The sequence below is a fragment of the Galleria mellonella genome, unplaced genomic scaffold (genome assembly GCF_026898425.1).
Source record: "Galleria mellonella isolate WM207_F2 unplaced genomic scaffold, CSIRO_AGI_GalMel_v1 utg171, whole genome shotgun sequence".
NCBI lineage: Eukaryota > Metazoa > Arthropoda > Insecta > Lepidoptera > Pyralidae > Galleria > Galleria mellonella.
Window position 1 is genome coordinate 6,663,036 of NW_026442014.1, and position 19,465 is coordinate 6,682,500.

Consider the following 19,465-nt stretch of genomic DNA (forward strand, 5'->3'; position numbering starts at 1 on the left):
GAAAATGGGGGCTATATCTAACGTTCAGATTTAAACAATAAATATAATAAGAAATATAAGGATATATAAATATAGGAAATACACTTCATACTTCATTATTATAATGTATAAAATTATTTATCTGATCGAAATATCGAAATAAATCAGACAAATTATCATAGTTTATCTAAATAATCGCGATAGTTCCTTAAAAATCATAAATCACGTAACGCGAAAAGTTAATTCTATATTTCCTTTCATTATCTAAAGTCTAATTTATTAAAACCCAAAAATTATTACTATAAAGTATACAATTAAAATGAGTTTTACCTTGCATTTGGCACCACTATTTCAAGATAAATTAAACAGTATATATAGATAGTTCTTAATAGAAAAACCATAACTTCAGAAAATATACCACACCAGCCCCATCAAATAAAGAAAAATAAGACAGTGATGATATAGGTAGGTACCCATTTGTATGTATGCCATAGAGTAGATAAACTCTTTGATTGTATTAAATAAAATGAATAATTCCTGAAAATAAACGCTGCAACAATATTTTTATCGTATTTGGATAATATTCCTATTAAGAATACGATCAAAACAAAAGTATAACAGTACTATTAAGACTATCAACGAGGTTAACAGTACTTGTATTCAAAGAGATAAATAAATCTTCGTCCGACAATCATAATTATTGAAGACGAATTATACAATAGGTGGGCCATTGCCAAACGCCGCAGAACTAAGGAAATATGCAAAACAAAGCAAGTATATGGATTTTTCCTTTTATATAATATATATATATGTACCTAGAACTGTCGAGATTATTGTAAGAGTACAAAGTATTATTTAAAAATACGTGTTACCTACCAATAATATTGTAATTTAATACACGTATAAATTGTCTATATTACCGTCAACATTATTAACATACATCAATGGATGATGTCAGAGAAACTTTGTCATTGCTGTTATTTATTAGAAGAAGTGCCTACATAGGTAAAACTCTTAGATTATATAGATAGTATCTCCATAGAAATGCTTCGAGAAAAAGGGGTAAATTTTTCATACAATTTCCATGATAAATAGTTGTGAGTGATTCCTTTATATCTTCAATATTTAATTTGTTTTATAAATTCTGCATCTTTTTAATGCATAAACACACATTTTATTTAGTAAATAATAAATACGTCGAGATATTTTATGCGTAAACATATAGAATACTGATAAAAAAAACGAGTCAGCTAATTTGACAAAAAGTTGACCCGTTTTTGGGGCTCAATGCTCTATCTATATAATCTTGTCTCGACTGAAATTAGTTGTTTTGTTGAAGCTTATATGGCTATTATATATTTGACTACTAATTTACGCTAGTGCCGTACAACTAGGTGTCTAAATAAATAGGCATCTTTATCTGTATATAGATATATTGCATGATAAGATGGCCCATGTTATTCTATAAAATCTTTAACAAAATAAGATAATAAATTTCAATTGAACTTCGAATATTTATTAGTGTAGGTACGTATGATAGTTTAATAGTGCCTGCGGTTCTCTACAAATGCTACATGTAGGTCACGCCGAACGTCAAATGTACCTAAACTATGTAATGTTTATTTTATATCGGTACTACATAATATTTTTGTATGTTAGTTATGTGTACGTATACTTGAACAATTACTTCATTAAATTAAGACACCAAAAGGTGAAAAATCTTAAATTCACATATTCCATATTATTAAAAAAAGTCATACGCTTAATATAATGATTTTGAATAATGACACTGCGACATTGAATATTTGTATTGTAACGTATTCAACAACAGATGACCATTCTGAAAATAAATTCGTTAAAGCTACATTAACAATACAATATAGGTACTTAAATTAGTTTATGACCGAAACTTATCTGTGCATATTAAACGTTGGTGTTCTTGAATTCGATTTTTATGTAGTTATCTACATAGCAACCGCCTTCCTTTATGTTTTAAAAGATTTACTACGATCGTCTCCACCCACGTTTATTTCTCGTTCAATTTGTAACGGTAAACAAACTGTTTCTGAACAATGCTACGTATTATGAATTAAAACGCAACACATTATGACCTATTGTTAACTCACATGGCGCAATTTTTCGAAAATAAAAAGTCTTATTCTATTGTTTTATACTACTATTATTTCAATAGGTCTACTACCTAGATTACCTAGATTGGAGTATTAGTGTATACTTAGTAATTGCTAATAAATTACAAACTCTTAATTATTATTTTTGTATCATTACAGAGTTCGCTACAACACGACATGGGGGCGAAGTCCCGGGAGTTTTTACTGCTCCTGGCAGTATGCGCTCTAGCGTTCGGAGGATCTGTCAACAAGACAACCAAAAAAATCAATGAGTCTGATGATTTCATAGAACAGTACGAGGACTATGATGCCGGTCAAGAACAGGAAGTTCTCTTTAATGAGGACAAACCCTGTCCCAGAGACTGCTTATGCACTGTATCCCAAGGATATAGAATAGCTAAGTGCAATCGTCTGGAAATCGGCACACAGAAATTTGGTAATGACATTACAGATCTTGTGGTCGAAAATGCAGAATTCCCCATTGTTCTCACTGAACAAATATTTAAAAATCTAGGTCTTCACCAAGTTGCAACCATAAAAATTGTAAACAGCACGATCGAGTCAGTGGACCCTGCTGCATTCCGTGGTCTAGAGGAATTGTACGCGCTAACTCTATCTAATAACCAACTTAAGAGGATACACCCTAACACTTTCATTGAGAACAAAAAGTTATTGCTCTTGACACTCTCCAATAATCCACTGAAACTTCCTCCAACTGGTTCAACTGATTATTTTTTGAATGCCTCCACCGTACAAGAGCTCATTTTATCTAACTGCAACATACAATATATAAGTGCCAATGCCTTCCAAAATATGCCAGGGCTTATGTATTTAGATTTATCTAAGAACGAATTGTCTGGAATGGATGCTGATACATTCAAGAAACTTTTGGATTTAGAAGAGATCGATCTAAGTGACAATAACATAAAATCGCTACCTGATGACATATTCTCTGAAAACACTGAGCTTGCTACGCTCCACATCGACAGGAACCCCATTGACTCTGTTTACGGCTTACAAATGTCCGAATTGCTTACTCTTACTGCTGGACAAACTAATATTAAATTTATTGGACCGTCTATGTTCAATGGAATGACATATATTGCCAATCTTAACCTCAGTGGAAATAATATTGAAAAAATTCATAATCAAGCATTCCATAAATTAGTCGAACTGAACTATCTCGACCTCTCCTATAATAATCTTACATTCATTTCTAGCGTTCTTATTAAAGAAAATATCGAACTGGATGTTTTTAAAATTTCGAATAATCCAAAACTGAAACATTTGCCTACTGATGGCTTCAATTGTTCTGCAGATCAATTCAATATTTATGCTTTTGATGCGTCTAATTGTGGTCTCGAGGAAATATTTGACAATTCTTTAATGACTTTCACAGCTCTAACTACGATTAACTTGTCTGGAAACAAAATTCAGTCTATAAACAACAAAGTATTCTCTTACTGTCCCAAATTAGTTGAAATTAATTTGGCGTACAATATGCTGAGAACTCTAGATAATAAAATTTTCCAGAATAACGAAGAGCTTAGTAAACTATATCTTCAAGGCAATCCATTAAAAGTACTCTCAGCGGAAATATTTGTAAATACACCATCTTTAACATTACTTGATGTAAGTAACGCAGACTTGACCTCTCTCTGGAAAGAAGATAAAAATCTTCCAAAAGAACTTCTGAGCCACTTGAATTTCTTAAACATTTCACACAACCGCATAACTGAATTGAAAGAATCTGAAATTATTAGTTTTGAAAAACTACGAACTCTAGATGTTACCAACAATCCGTTGACATGCAGTCATGAGTTCGAAAACCTAATGATTTGGTTGAATAAGCACAAAGTTTCACCTAGTTCTAATAAGGCCAGCATTGCCAATTTAGGTAAAGATGCCAAGGAAGATGACTTCACGTTTAGCTGGGAATTCCTATCACGTAAAACATGCAGTAATGCTAACTTCCTGCATGCAGTAGAACCTTTACCGGCTGTCTCTGATGAAGAAATATGGGAAAGGATTGACAAAGACAACGTGGGTAATTTCGATCTGAAAAATACTTTAGGAGATGATGTATCAATAGCTGAAGATGAACCTAAAGTAACTGAAAACAAATTGAGTGCTGACACCAACGCTATTGATGACGAGCTTAAGAATAACGATGATCTTAAAAATGACGATGATACATATGACGATGATGGAGATGAAGATGTAGACGGAGATGACGATGGTGACGAGGATTCTGAAGAAGAGTATGATGATGCTGATGATGATGTCGATCTCAAAGTAAAACTCATCGAAAAACGACCTACACCAAAACCAAATCCACCCAAGGTTGCTGTAGAAACTACAGAAAAGGAAAAGATTAAGATCGATATCAAACTTCTAGAAAACGATATTTATGACGAGTTAGAGCCTAAAGATTACAAGCAAGCGAGTGTAATTGAAGAGCACGGCCATTACGATTACCTGTGGCCAATGTTAATATCTATACTTTGTGTTCTAGTACTCCTCCTCGTTATCGCAAAGGTCGTCATGGTATTATGCAAAAAGCGAACGAAGCAGATGAGATATAACAGTGCCATAATAGCTGCCATGACCCAACCAGGTCGTACAAAGAAGGATTGCGGTCTGGTGTACCAACAGCTGTCAGAAGACCTGACAGGTCCAGCGACGCCTAAACTCAACCGCTACACTCCGCTGCACAGTGTAACAGTCAAGGCTTCCAACATGTCGTACGAGAGCAGTCCTTTCCATCACAGCAATATTGTGCCTGAAGCAGTTTGAACCGTATGGTACAAAACATCACATTAGAGTTTAAATAAACTAACAACTGCCTTATTTCTTACATGAGCAGTACGTGATCGAAATAAGCGCTAGTCATAAACAAAAAGTTGAACATTTTTAATATACAGTGCCTTCAACGACCATTTTCGAACAACGTCGACCAATATTATATTAACTAGCGCATCTAAAAAGTAACAAGTCAAATTCAACAAATTAATTTAAGATATACATATTACTATATATTATACAAATTAGTTGATAGGTTTATTTTATGTACTTAAAAATAATAAAAATTAAACACTAAATCGCTTTTTTATTTTAACTGTACTTTCTGTCCTGACATAGTACTTAGTAAATAACACAGATAGGAAAATTATAAAACAATTATTTATAAAATATATTTATTTCCATTATAAAAACAGTACATTGATAACTATTATAATGTAAATTTATATGATAGTAACAGAATATAAAAAAAAATATTTTCATTATTTTATATATTAAATTACAATATATACTAGTATATTATCAAGTCTTAAATTGAAATTTAATTCGTAATTACATCAGTTTATAACGAAGCACGTAGTTAACGAAGGTGCGCACGCAAAGAATAGAGACTTATTAATTCGATCAAAATAATATATATATATATATATATATATATATATATATATATATATATATATATATATATATATATATATATATTATTTTTTGATATAAGTAGAGAGATACGCGGTTTTCTCTGCCTGCCCCTGAACGGAACTGGTGTGAAAGTAGATACAGTCATATTATGGCACGTTTATATAAAAAAAATACTTATAAAATATGCAAATAGTTGCTTCGTATAAGAAGTATAATTTAAACATTTGTATCTCTTCATGAGTTCCATACAGTAAAATCAGAAGATAGTCAAAGAGTCTTCTAACATTTTAGACAAATCTTCTTCAGATTGTTGCAATGGCGACATTTTCAACAAGCGTTGCTGAAAATAAATATATTTTTATTAGATGCAAGTGAAAGAAGTAGTACATAAAAATGTGGGATAATTCCTTAGATTATATAGATAGAGCCTCGAGCCTCAAAAGTAGTGACTTACTTTTGTCAGTTAATCGTGAAATTACCTGACTTTTTTTATCAATGTTCTATATACTTACGCATACAATGTATCTTGACTTATTATTGTATAAATAAAATTAGTATTTACACATTAAATAGATGCGAAAGTTATAAGACAATAAATATAGAAGTTATAAAGGAATCACCCATAACTATTTATCACGCAAAATTGTATGAAAAAGCTGACCCGCTTTTCCCAAAGCATTTGTATGGAGACACTCGTATCTACATAATCTAAGGATAAATCGTTTACGAGAGCAACTATTTTATACTCTAATCTATCGCAGGTTCAGCACATTCGTATTTTAAATAAATTTTAGACTAAAACAACATTTAACAAAGTTCTTCGCGAATACAGTCGAGCAACTAAGAATAATACAAACATATTTAAAGCTGAGCTACAATTGCAAAATAGATTGCATGGTTTTTTGAAATTTATTTTCATACAGTCAATGTGACTTGCTCATAATATAGTTTTCAATACATAAAAGAATTTTTAAAATCGGTTACGCAGTTTATCCATTACAAACATCAAATCTTTCCTCCTTATAATATTAGACAAATCGCACATTGACGATAGCAGTACGAAGCGGCGGTGACGTGGGATCATAGATTATATAAAAACTGTCTTCGTACAAATATATACTGCACCAAAAACAGGTCAATATTTTTATCCATGTGTGCATTTGCATTGTAGTGTACATTTGCTACAACAAAATAAAGAAATAGCCGCTATTTTTATGGATACATGTATATTACTTTACAAGCAACACAATATTTATATTTTTTTGATGGGTCAAATTGTAATGGTAACCCCGCCTGCGCTAACGGGATACGCTGGCGGAGCACCAGTGAAGGGTGATAGACGAGAATGAAAACAGGCCAGTTAGCCCATTCTGATGAATTCATCAGGAATTAACTATGATAGTTTCCAGTGGTCGACAGGCGAGGAGGTCAACCTGGTTGGGTATATTGCTAGCAATGGGATTCTCAGTCTCCATTACTAACAATCCCTTTTCCCCCATATTTACATTATATTAGAAAAAAAAGTTAAATCGACCTGATATAGAAAATGTTTAATTCAATTACTTGTTACACTAAAAAAAGGTTTTGTGTTGATTAAAAAAAGTTTGTTAAACTCCAAATTAACTGATTAAATTTGGATTCGTTTTTAATACTCGATGCTCTATCTATAAGATCTAAGCATGGGATATTCAAAGTCATTTTTTAGTAACCACCTACATCTTATAAAGAATCTAACAGTCAAAAAGATTTATAGTTTATGAGATGTGATTAACCTGACAAAGTAAAAAAATAACTGTTATAATAGAAATCATAATATTACATACCTGAGGCAGAGCACCTTTCACCAGCTTCGGAATGTCTTCCGATGTGTATCCAAGGCTACTCAATCCATTTTCAATCTTCATGGTGTCCATGTACTTCAATATCGTATCGGACAATATTTCGCCGGCGTCTGCCTTCTTCTTGCCAGTGACTTCAGCTCCTAAGAGGCCAGCAGCTTCTAAATGCTTATCAGGGTCACTTGACGCGGTATACCGAAACACAGCAGGCGCTGTCATTACCACTGACAATCCGTGGGGTATGATCGGGTCTTTGCTGTGGAAATTTATTTTAACCTAAATTTATTTACCACACTAATATAATAATATAAAAATAATAAACACACAAGCAAACCAATTAAGTTACTGATACAGAAATATTTACGAAATAGGTATTTTTTTATGGATGATAATGAAATAGTAACCCCATCTGCGCTAACGGTATACGCTGGCGGGGCACCAATGAGGGATGATACATGAGAATGAAAAGGCAGATCAGTTACCCCATCGTGATAATCCCATCTTGGAATTCAGCACGATAGTTTCCAGGTGGGACCACGGAGTGGTTGACCTGTTAGGGTATATTGTTAGCAATGGAAGTGATAATCCGCATTACTAACAATCCCAAAAACAGGTCACACGAAACTCTATTATAAAGACCGAATCTATAGTAAATATATTGGTTACCCATAGTCCTTAGGCACGAACGATTTCACATTTCCAGCAATAGGATAAGCTAGCCCATGACACAAGTGGACCCCTGCGTTGCCTATGCCCACGCCGGCCATAGTCGCCGCCAAATGCATGTATGACCGTGCTTCGATGTCATCGGCGTTGTATACAGCGCGGGTAAAGTATTTCTGGAGAGTCTGTAAGTATAAAGTTAATAGCTGTCAACATCATCATATCGGGGGGTATCATAGTAATGGGGTCAAAGAGCCCTATTACTAGCAATATACCCTGTCAGGTCGACTTCCACGTGGTTCCCCCTGGAAACCATCGTGACTAATTCTAGTTTAATTCGTCAGGATGGGCTAACTGACCTACTTTCATCTTCAACTGTCATCCCTCACTGGTACCCCGCCAGTGTATACCGATAGCGCAGACGGGGTTACCATACCATTATCACCCATTAAAAAAAACATCATCATATCAGCCGTTAACTGTGCTGAATAAAGGCCTCCTCCTATTATGGGGTTTTGCCAATAGTTGCTACGCTTAATAAGCGTTGGCAATCACAGTTAGGCTTTGATGATGTTTAAAAAGGGACACTGCTGGCCATTCCTTGGCAATTATTTTTCCTTAATCGCATCTTATAATACCCACGGAAAAGGGAGAGGTGGCTCATTCTATACTGGAACCACACGTAGGTAATAACTGAATCTCCCAATAATTGGAACAAACAGTATTAAATATATTAATTTAGAACATAATGAAATAAAATTTATATTGCTAGAATGTAGGTAATTTTTTTATGAAAGAACTTGACAATTCCCATATACATTCTGCTTATATGTCAGCATGCAACTGTTTAACAATATAAGAAATTTACATATACATATATTCTACATTATATTTCCATATTCTACATTATTAGTCATATAACCCCTTATTTGGTAATAATTATATATGATTCAGTAATAAACTAAAAAATGTTGTTTATTTCTACCATCTGAATGTATGTTCTTTTAGTTTGTTTCATATATATTGTTGTTCTGATATTAAATAAATTTGAAAGAATACATATGTAATACCTAAAAAGTCTCCAAACATTTTTTACTATTTTATAATATTAGGAAAATGAGAGGCTAAACGCGGAAAATAGAGTCCAATTTAAATTTACATAATATTAGGATGATTTTTTAACACATTATAAAAAGAGTTTTTTTAAATCCTCTGCAATCTAGTGAAACCTATACAAATATAAATAAAATCTTATTTATATATTTTTTACTACTATGTCATCATCATCATCTTTCTACCTTTATCCTAAATATTTATTATCTTTATTAAAATTATAAATGACAAAATGAGTTTGTGCATCTTAACAGCTTACATTAAAGCACTAAGATACAAGGCAAACAAAGCAATTTTATTTAATTATAGAATGAAGAAGAACATAGTCTGATTTTCATCCTAGCCAGCGAACATAATTTGGTCACACAAACCAAGTCGCGTGTAAAAGCTAGTATTATAACAACAGCCTGTCTGATGGAAAGTTATATTGACTTTGTATCTAGATAATATAATAATAACTAATTATCTAGATATTATAATAGTAAATATACTAGATAAGTAACTTTGTTTCATGTAATTGGTTACATATACCTACATGTAAACAAAATCGCGCCCATACGTCCGATATTGGATTGCTTCCTTGATAAGCTGGTCGCAAAGCCGGGTTGGACGGCGCAGGCCCTCTCTCCGTATACGGAATGGCAGTAAAACTCTCCAGAGCATGGCAAAATATGTCGAAGCCCGCATAATTGGAGACCTTCTCTGGCAAACTTAGAGTGTGAAGTGGGTCTATGATGGCTAGGAGAGGGCGCAGAGCTGCGTGAGAGATGCCAGTCTTGGTGTGAATATCTTCGAAGTCAAATATAGCGGCTCCTGTCGTTTCACTACCAGTTCCACTTGTTGTTGGTACTGAAATATAGTATAAAACATACATTATACTTCATTATCTTTATTTGATTAATCCAACTTGAGATCGTCATAAAATAGTTGAAGCAGATTAGGTTGTAAACTATCATAAGGTAGCTATATGCACTAGACATATTACAAATTATTTTCATATTTTAGTAACATTTTCCATAATGATAATTTGCAACTAATAAATGCCAAGTATCTAATCATAATAAACTTTTTTTATTTGTTTATTTTATAATAATCAGTTGACTTACTTGCAATCATTGGCTTCAAAGTGACATCAACAGGCTTTCCTTTGCCAACAGGTGCATTTACATAGTCTAAAAAGTCAGCATCTGGATCACAGTAGTATAAGTTGGCAGCCTTGCATGTATCCATAACTGAGCCCCCACCAACAGCCACAAAGCTGTCAAACTGACCTTCTTTGACAAACCGTGTTGCATCTTTAAAGCTAGTAAAAACAAATAGCACTTATTCATACTGTCTTATTATTTTTTTACAAACAAATTGAAACTCGAAAAATCACAATTTTTTATACAATCACTGCCTGAATAAACCCTACACATGAGGGGCCAACTTAGGGGAAATGCTTTTAGACTACTTTTTATTTTAAAAATATTACCCATTTTTGTTCAGTAATTAGTTGTATTTATGTATGCATATCCAGATCTATGTTGCAACATACATCCTAAAGGATTTGATGGATTTTAATAAATAAGGTACCATTTACTTCAATATTTTAATTGTGGGAGGTCTATAGGCTACATGACAACAATAGGTATTAATCTGATATAGTAGCCATAAACTAAAATGCTTATCTTACATTTGGGTTATCACATTCATTTTATTATTATAGAGAGAATAAAGTGTGTTCTGTTCTTTTATTATTATGCAATACAATTATCAGTATTCTATATTGACATGAAAAAAAAAACAAAAACTCTGTACCTTATCTGCTTAAGTATCCAAGATATATAAAACTATGCCATATCACAACCATCTGTATTCATACTACTTCTAATTATTAGGTATGGTACTCTCATGGATTAAAATTTATTGAAATTACCTTGAATCTGTTGGTTCCACCCTAACTTTGTCATAAACCTTATAGTTTATACCATTTTTAGTGAGGGAGTTCAGCACAGCCTTTACAGGGTTCAATGATACAAGATTGGGATCTGTCATAACACAGACATTTTTTGCTCCAAGATTCACAAGGTCTAGACCAACCTCTCTTGTTACACCTAATCCATATCTTACAGTGGAACATTTTATCTGAAAATGCACATAACAAGACTATTTGTAACTATAAATAAAATTGATACATGTGGATTTTGGAAGTAGAAAAACCAATTAAATACGAGTAGACTTCTAGGTAGAACACAACTATGAATACCACATCCAATTTGATGCAGTAATTTTTGCATGTAAGTATAAGGATTAATCTTGTTATAATAATTAATGAATACAATATTTTTAAATACACAATCAGGATTTAGCAGGATGAAAAAGCATTTACAGGTAAATAGTACCTACATAAAATTAACCAATGATTTAAGATTTCCATCACAGAATCACATGAGTATAAGATAATACACATTAAATGTTATGTCTAGTACAGAAAAGTTGAATATCTATACTATCTATAAATATAAAGAATTATTATGTATAGTGACTGACCTACCCTTGTCTGAATTTACCATAGAATTAGTATATAACAACCATAATAATAAAATATAACACCTAATTTAAATACCAGCAAATTAGTGCAAGTTTTCTACCACATGAGCCAAACATTAAAATTAGTACATATAAAGCTATTACAGTGTAGTATTTTGTCTAAGTTGTTTGCTTCAACAAAGACTACAGTATAATTTCACCATTTCTACTCATCTATCAAATGGAATATATATAAAAAAATGTTTATAACAATAAAAATGTTTGTAACAATAATGTATGTACCTCAAAAGCATAATCCTTTAATGGTGTAACATTAGACACCTGGATATTTCCTCTGTAACCATGTGCTGGACATTGGCAGCTAAAATAAAAAAATATAATAAGTAAATTAAAATTAAATTAAATATTCCCGAGTTATAAAATGTGTCCCATACAAGCAAACTATGCAAACATAATATATGGCAACTATTTTACTTTGAAAGGATTGAAAGAGTGATCTCAAAAGGCAGTCAATAGATCTAGGCAGTCTAATAAAATAAACCTATGTTCAGCAATGGACAACAGATAGGATTTTTTTTATGAATAAAAATAGCAAGATTAAAAGTAAAGAGCCTAAGTATAGAGGTCTAGATTGTCACAGCCAGCTATAAAATCTAATAAATTCTAGGTCTAGCATTAGTTGTAAATATCATTTCATCTGTTAACTGTCCACTGTTGAACATAGGCTTCCCCCATAAGGGGGGTTTTGCCAGTAGTTGGCACGCTTAGCAGATTGGCAACGGCAGTTGGGTTTTAGTGATGTTTTATGGGCAATGCTACTGCCCATCCCTCGACCATCAAGTCCCTTTGGACGCTTCTTACTACACCCAGGAAAAAGGATGAGATGACCCATTCTTTGCTGGGATCATACGGCAAGTAGTTGTTATTAGTTAATGCATAGACACAATTTGCCATAGTACCTGTATAAGGTTATTTTACTCACAAGAATTCTGTATTAAAGCAACTGAAATCTGCGTCTCGCTCGACCCTAATAACTTGTTAGAAAATAAAAATAGTAAAAATTGTTAGGAAATTGTTATTGTTGTTATATTTTTTTTAATAAAAATTTAAAGGCAGAAGTATTAATGTAAATAAAATGTAAAAATACTTACGCAGCCGAGTTGATAGTCCTTAACAAATCGAGAACTCTATTGCGCGGAATCATGTTGACAATCACAACTTCAACAAATTAAATTATAAATTTATTTATATTTTTTGCATCAGTATGTTTGTTTATTTTCGTACTTTGAACAAGTGATGACCCTGAACGATCCACTGATAACATCATTGATAAGAACCGAGCAAAAGAAACATTTTTTTTTTTTTTTTTTTAGTACGTTTGTTCCGTTTGGAACAGGCTAAGGTCGGAGACCATGCTGCCTAGTCTTCAAAAAGATAATTTGTCTGGAATTTTATTTTTCTAATGTCGCTTCAATTATTGTCATAATCTTCAATATTTCATTTGTCAAATCCGGTAAGTACATTTTCATAAATATCTTTTCTTGAGTTTTCTTAAACCAGTGGATTTATCAAATTAAAAATAAATAATTATAAAAAATCATTGTCTTGCAATTCAATAAAAGTATTCTTATAGCTCCTTGAATGTTGTAGTAATATAAGTGAAAATAGCTTTGAAACAAGAAGGAAATCTTAAGAGAAGCGGGATTGAGTGCGGGATATTTTCGGGTTTTTTGAAGATAATCCTAAGTTCGTCAAACATAATGTGTCTTTGAATGACAAATTCAGAGCAATCAAAAAAAGGTGATGTAGAGATTGGGCTGTATTTGAGTTACACCATGTGCATGATGGGGAAGCGATCATGCCCATTCGGTGCAGGTGTTCGTTGAAATGTCCGTGGCCGATTCGTAATCTACAAATATTGGTGTAAAATTTTCTGTTTGTGTCCTTTCCTTTGCAGAACCACGGTTTTCCAATACGCCAATTAATTTTGCGGTACCATTTGCCTTTAGTCTGTAATATTTGAGTCCAATGCTCCTCCCATTTAGTTGTAACGATTTTATGTATTCCAATACTACAATCTGAGTAACAAAGGGGTAAATCTTGAACACGAGCAGCACTTGAATTAATAATTTTAGCCAAAGTGTCTACTTGTTCATTCCCAAACACTCCAATATGTGAAGGGGTCCAGATGAAGATAATATCTTTTCCATATATAGTACAGAGATGATAATATTTATTACGAATTTCTTGAATTAAGTAGTTTGATGATGAAATGAATGTGTTATTTTTTAATGCCATAAGAACACTCATACTATCTGTAATTATAATCCATTTCGAATATAGTACCTGTTTTTCTATGTATTCTAATGCTAAAAATATAGCTTTTGCTTCTGCTGTGTAAATACTAGCCAAAGTTGAAATTTTATAACCGTGACCAAATCTATTTGACAAATCGTAAAAAGCCACTGAAGTGCTAAGTGCATTTTTGGAACCATCTGTATATATCTGCCTGTAGTCAATAAATTCTGATAAAGTCTCATACATATCGTGCTTTTCTTTTATGTCTTTACGTATAACAATTTTGATCTTACAGAACTTACTCTCATAAAGGCCATTATAACAAGGAAGTATCTTACTACTATAGATGTTATATTCATCTCGTAAATTCAAATCATTGACAATAGTTTTATTCAAAAACATAGAAATGGGGCAATTTAATAATTTGAGTATGAGTGGGTTATTGGAAACTGAAAAAACTTTGAAGAGAAATTTGAGTTTTAGGTATTCGAAACGAAGAAGGATAGGAGGCAAATTACATTCTACTTGCATTGAGATAATTGGAGAAGTATACATAGCACCTAAAATAAGTCTTAAATTCATATTTTGAATTTTTTCGAGTTTTTCTACTAATTTATGTTCTGAGGCATAACAAAAGAAAGCGTAATCAAAATTACTTCTAACAAGAGATTTGTAAAGTAAAAGGATAATTTTAGGATCAGCTCCCCAGTTACGACCAATTACAGATCTTATTATATTAGTGGCTCTTAAAGCACGATCTACTAAGCAATCAACGTATAGATCCCATTTTAAATTTTGATGAAAAATTACCCCAGAAATTTAACGCTACAGTCTGTTGGAAGAGTTTGATTATTATATATAATATTCATTAATGGAACATATTTATGAACTTGATGAAAAACAACTACTTTACTTTTGGTTAAACTAATATCGAGGGAAAGAAGAGAAAAATATTTCTCAAGTCTTTTTAATGACTCATTTAACACTAATTGCATATCAATAATATTCTTTCCTTTTATATAAATTAATAAATCATCGGCAAATTGCAAGTTGTTCACACTGTTTCCTAAAATTGAATTAAGTTTATAGATATATAAAATATATAGTAGCGGGCTTAGAATACCACCTTGACATACTCCTTTAGAGCTTAACCTAGGTCCTATTAATTTACTATTTACTTTAACATACACTTCTCTATTACTAAGAAAATTATAAATCCATTCGATAAGTTTCATTGGAAGAAATGAGGATAAAATCGAAGATAGAACTGTTAAATTTACATTGTTAAAAGCTCCTACGACATCTAAAAAAACAGATAGAACATATTCATCGTTATTCAAAGCAGTACTAAGGTCGACATAGAAGTTCGCTAAACTTTCGCGCGCTGAATATCCACGGCGAAAACCAAATTGATTCGATGGTAATATACTATTACTTTCAATAAAGAACTCTAAACGCTGTTTAATTAATTGTTCGAATAATTTGCCTGCACAGGACGTCAATGTTATAGGTCTATAGGAGTCGAAATTTGTAGGATCTTTACCGGGTTTTATTACTGGAATCAAACAATCCATTTTCCATTCTGGTGGGATAATACAGTCCTTCCATAAATCGTTAAAAATTTGTAAGAGTTTAGTAAGGTTTATTTTATTCAGCAATCGAAACATATTGTATGTTAAGCGATCAAGGCCACTAGCTGTATCTTTTCTAGATTTTACTGCACTGGATATTTCATCAATTGAGAATGGGTCAGTGAGAAATTTTGGGCATGAATTAACAGAATTAAACTGTTTGTCATCAAAAGGTGAGTGTACAAAATCAGGAGTATATTTGCGTAAAAAATCATTGACCCATGATATATCTTTAAAATGATTTTGACGATGTTTTGAATTTAGTTTTCTCATATTTTGCCAAACAGTGGAAATTGGTGTTAATCTATTAAATTTGGAACAAAATTCCTGCCACCCCTGTTGTCTTACTTGCTTAATTACTAACTTTTTAACAGCTTGAACTCTTTTAAAATTTATGTAATTATCGAGAGTTGGATTTTGTTTAAACCTAAGGTAAGCCGCTTTACTATCATTGACAGCTGTCGCACACCTGTTATTCCACCAAGGTACTGCAATATGTTTGTGCCTCTTTGAAGTATTTGCACCGCTATTTGATAAGTTCCTACGTGGAACGGAACGTTCCACAGCTGTCAAAATAATTTTACAGAATCTATTGTAATTGTTTAAGGGTTCATTGACATCATACTCGAAATCCAAAAGTAATTGATTAACAGTTTCAGAATAAAGATCCCAATTAACGAGACGTAGGTTTATACGATTTAACAAAAGTTTATTAACTTCATCTATAGGAGCATGTTGTTCACCTGACGGAGTTGATGAAGAGTTCTTTGTGTTTATTTTAGTAAAAGTCGGCAGGTGATAACTTCCTAACGGATCATCATGAACCGACCACTCGCATTTTAATGATATGGATGGGGATACCATAGTTAAATCAAGGCCATTGGGTCTCCAAATATGAGAGCCAACAGTAGTAACTTGCTTATCATTTAATAGTACCAAATTACATTCATCTAAACAATCAAGAATGTCTTTACCTCTTGTATTAGTGGAGGTACAACCCCACATAGTATGATGTGCATTTAAATCTCCAGATATGATAGTGGGTTTAGGAAGAGACTCCAAAAAGAACTTAAATTTGGCTTTAGTAAAACTAGGTGTACTATTGGTAGGACAGTAAATACTGGCAACTGAATACCAAGAATTATTAACTTCAATACTAATAGCTATAGTTTGCAAAGAATTGTCGAAAAAGAGTGAAGTTTTTTATATCTAATACTATTATGTATAATAATCGCTACTCCATTGTGGTTATTACCACAATCATTTCGTTCTATACAATAATCTTTAATTTTTAATTTGTAATGTGGTTTTAGCCAAGTTTCTGAGATGAGAGCAATGTGAATATGATGTTCATTTAAAAATTGTGTAAAAATATGTCGATTGCTCAGTAGGCTCTGAGCGTTCCACTGTATGATAGTTAATTGGTCTCGATTGAATTTTGTGAAATAGGTCTATTACCAAAAGTATCATATAACACATTCAAAACACTTTTAGTGTTAATAGATGTGTTCTTTGTGTTATGTAGTGAAATAAGTTTGATTATGCTTTCTATTAAAAGTGATAAACTCTTGTTATCAGAATTTAGAATTGAAATTAGGTCTACATTTTTTTTAGGTTTGTTACCCAGTTTAGGAAATATTTCAGTGCTAAGTATATCTCCAAAAGAAGCAGGTCTGAATTTAGATCTATTTTCAGCAATTTTCTTTTGTTTAACAGGGCATTGCGGTGATACACTTGTGTGATTTCCATTGCAGTGTACACAAATAGCGTTTTCCATTCCAGTTGTACAAGTTTTATAATTATGCTCACCTTTGCAGATGCTGCAACGCTCAGAATTCTTACAGAATTTAGCTAAATGTCCATACCTCAAGCACCGGTAGCATTGTTTAACTGGTGGTATATATGGAGTGACATTGTGGCGCCAACCTCCAATATCCAGATATTCAGGTAATACAGATGCAGCAAAAGTAATTGTCACGGTTAGAGTTGGCTGTAACACATATCCATGAGTCAAGGTATTTTTTCTTAAAATTCTTTTAATAGCAATAATTTTCTTAGAACTCGATATCATAGTATATATTTTTTTATTAGATATATTTGTAGGTACATTTCTAATAACGCCTGTAACTTCTGTTGAAGAAGCAGGAATACTGGCCTTAAAATGGTAGTCATTTAAAAAAGTTTTATTATTTAAAAAAGCATTGGCTAAGTCTGGCTTTTGAAAGTATACTCCGATTTTGAATTTATTTATAGATCTAAGATAAGTTACCCCTTTATTAAATCGTTTTAAACAGGAGGAGAGTGAGAGCAAGTCTCTGGATCCAATGGTTTTCTGACTATCTGAGGATTCTACAAAGACAACAAATTCTGTCCCAGGGGATTCCTCGGGATATCTTCTAATATAATCTGTGACGTAGTAAGGTTTATACTTATCGGCCTTATCAATTTCAGATTCTGAGTCAGTAGAAGTATCTTCCGAATATATATCCTTGTCATTACAAGGTTCATGGTCTACATCACCTGAATCGTCATCTTTTTTTTTCCTTTTTCTACAACTGCGCTTCCCCATGAATGCTAATTATATTACTGTCGCTGAATTTAGTGAAAATATAATATTTTATTAAATAATAAGAATTGATAGAGATAGTTTTAATAAATTAATAAAAAAAATTTAAAAAACCCGCTTGTTCTTATTCGAGTTTCCCGCCTTTTCGCAAAAGAAACATTGTCAGCTGTCACTTTTGCCACAGTGCACCACAGAGCAAATAATAACTACGTTATATAGATAACTAATAATGCGTGACTTTGACGTTTATGTAGGAACAAATATTTTCACATACACATGCTAACAACTGAAAATCTCCGCAATATTTCCAAAAACCTAACCTTTCTGAGAAAGTGTACTTATACTTGTTTTTATTTCTATACAAAACTTATAAAATATAAGCTTTTTCATTGGAGGAGAAATGGACTGTTAGTAGTGGGTCTAATTGACCCATTGTTAACAATACATCCTATCAGGTTGACCTCCACGCGGGTCCCCCTGGTTAATTATAGTGGAGTTCGTCACGATGAGCTAATTGACCTGCCTTTTCATCCTCACCTGTCATCTCTCACTGTTGCCCTGCCAACGTATCTCGACAGCGCAGGTGGGTTTACCATTCCATTATTTTATGGGTTTACCATACCACTCATTAAAAAAAAAGCTTTTTCATTCTCATCTATAATCCCTCACTTGTGCCCCGCCAACGTATCACGTTAGCACAAACAGGGCTGTTCCATTATCCATTAAAAAAATATTAAATATCGTTCGACACATTTATCGATATTTAAATTTCAGACAGATTTTTTCGATATTAAAATTTGATCTGACGTTCAAGTGGGCTCTGAAACTAAATTTAGACAGGACTTAAGCTCTAAGCTTAAGAGCTCAGAGCCTACTTCTTCAGAATATTAATAAAAAAGTATAAGTTTTGAAAATATAATGAGTATCCTCTTAATAAGCATTTTGTACTCATTATAATGCCTGCAATGGTAACCAACGTATATTTGAGTTTTAATATAAATGTTTAGCGTAAATGCTATAATCCAATATTTACCAGAGGGAGACTTTGTACAAAAGTCATTTGCTTGGGTACCTCTATTCCATTAGAATTTTAACCGCGAAGCAGTTGTTTGCATGGCTGTGTTTCGGTCTGTATCATGGGCGAAACAGTATACTCTGTTGTGTCCATGGTAGCGCTCATGTCTATAGGCGACTGTTACTACTTTCTATCAGGTGGGCCATCAGTTTGTTTGCCATTCTAAGTTGTATATAAAAAAATCTCTATATTAAAGAATT

The 19,465-nt window shown here is 32.6% G+C and overlaps 2 protein-coding genes and 1 long non-coding RNA gene across 7 annotated transcripts in view; 2 read left to right on the forward strand and 1 right to left on the reverse strand.

Annotated features, from left to right (window-relative positions):
• The window catches only part of LOC113518353 (protein artichoke), a 47,569-nt gene extending 42,360 nt beyond the window's left edge, over positions 1-5,209 (forward strand). For all 4 annotated transcript variants that reach the window (XM_026903235.3, XM_026903236.3, XM_031913293.2 and 1 more), the window contains one exon: positions 2,268-5,209. In XM_026903235.3, the coding sequence (XP_026759036.2) occupies positions 2,286-4,904 (2,619 nt within the window). In that variant the 5' untranslated portion in view covers positions 2,268-2,285 and the 3' untranslated portion in view covers positions 4,905-5,209. The remainder of the gene's footprint in view (positions 1-2,267) is intronic.
• Positions 5,210-5,288: 79 nt separating this feature from the next.
• Positions 5,289-13,032, reverse strand: LOC113518342 (probable hydroxyacid-oxoacid transhydrogenase, mitochondrial). Its single transcript, XM_026903217.3, has 8 exons — positions 12,847-13,032; positions 11,978-12,056; positions 11,082-11,290; positions 10,270-10,466; positions 9,699-10,012; positions 8,054-8,235; positions 7,373-7,643; positions 5,289-5,889 (listed from the first exon to the last, which is right to left on the reverse strand). The coding sequence occupies exons 1-8, from the start codon at positions 12,897-12,899 to the stop codon at positions 5,806-5,808; spliced, it is 1,389 nt and encodes a 462-aa protein (XP_026759018.2). The 5' UTR covers positions 12,900-13,032; the 3' UTR covers positions 5,289-5,805.
• Positions 13,033-15,244: 2,212 nt separating this feature from the next.
• On the forward strand, positions 15,245-18,303 carry LOC128200218 (uncharacterized). Of its 2 annotated transcripts, XR_008252618.1 has the most exons (3): positions 15,892-16,307; positions 17,442-17,639; positions 18,076-18,303. It is a non-coding gene; the product is annotated as an uncharacterized LOC128200218 (long non-coding RNA). The 2 variants fall into 2 exon arrangements; XR_008252617.1 differs by having other exon boundaries at positions 15,245-16,307; positions 17,442-18,303.
• The last annotated feature ends 1,162 nt before the right edge of the window (positions 18,304-19,465 follow it).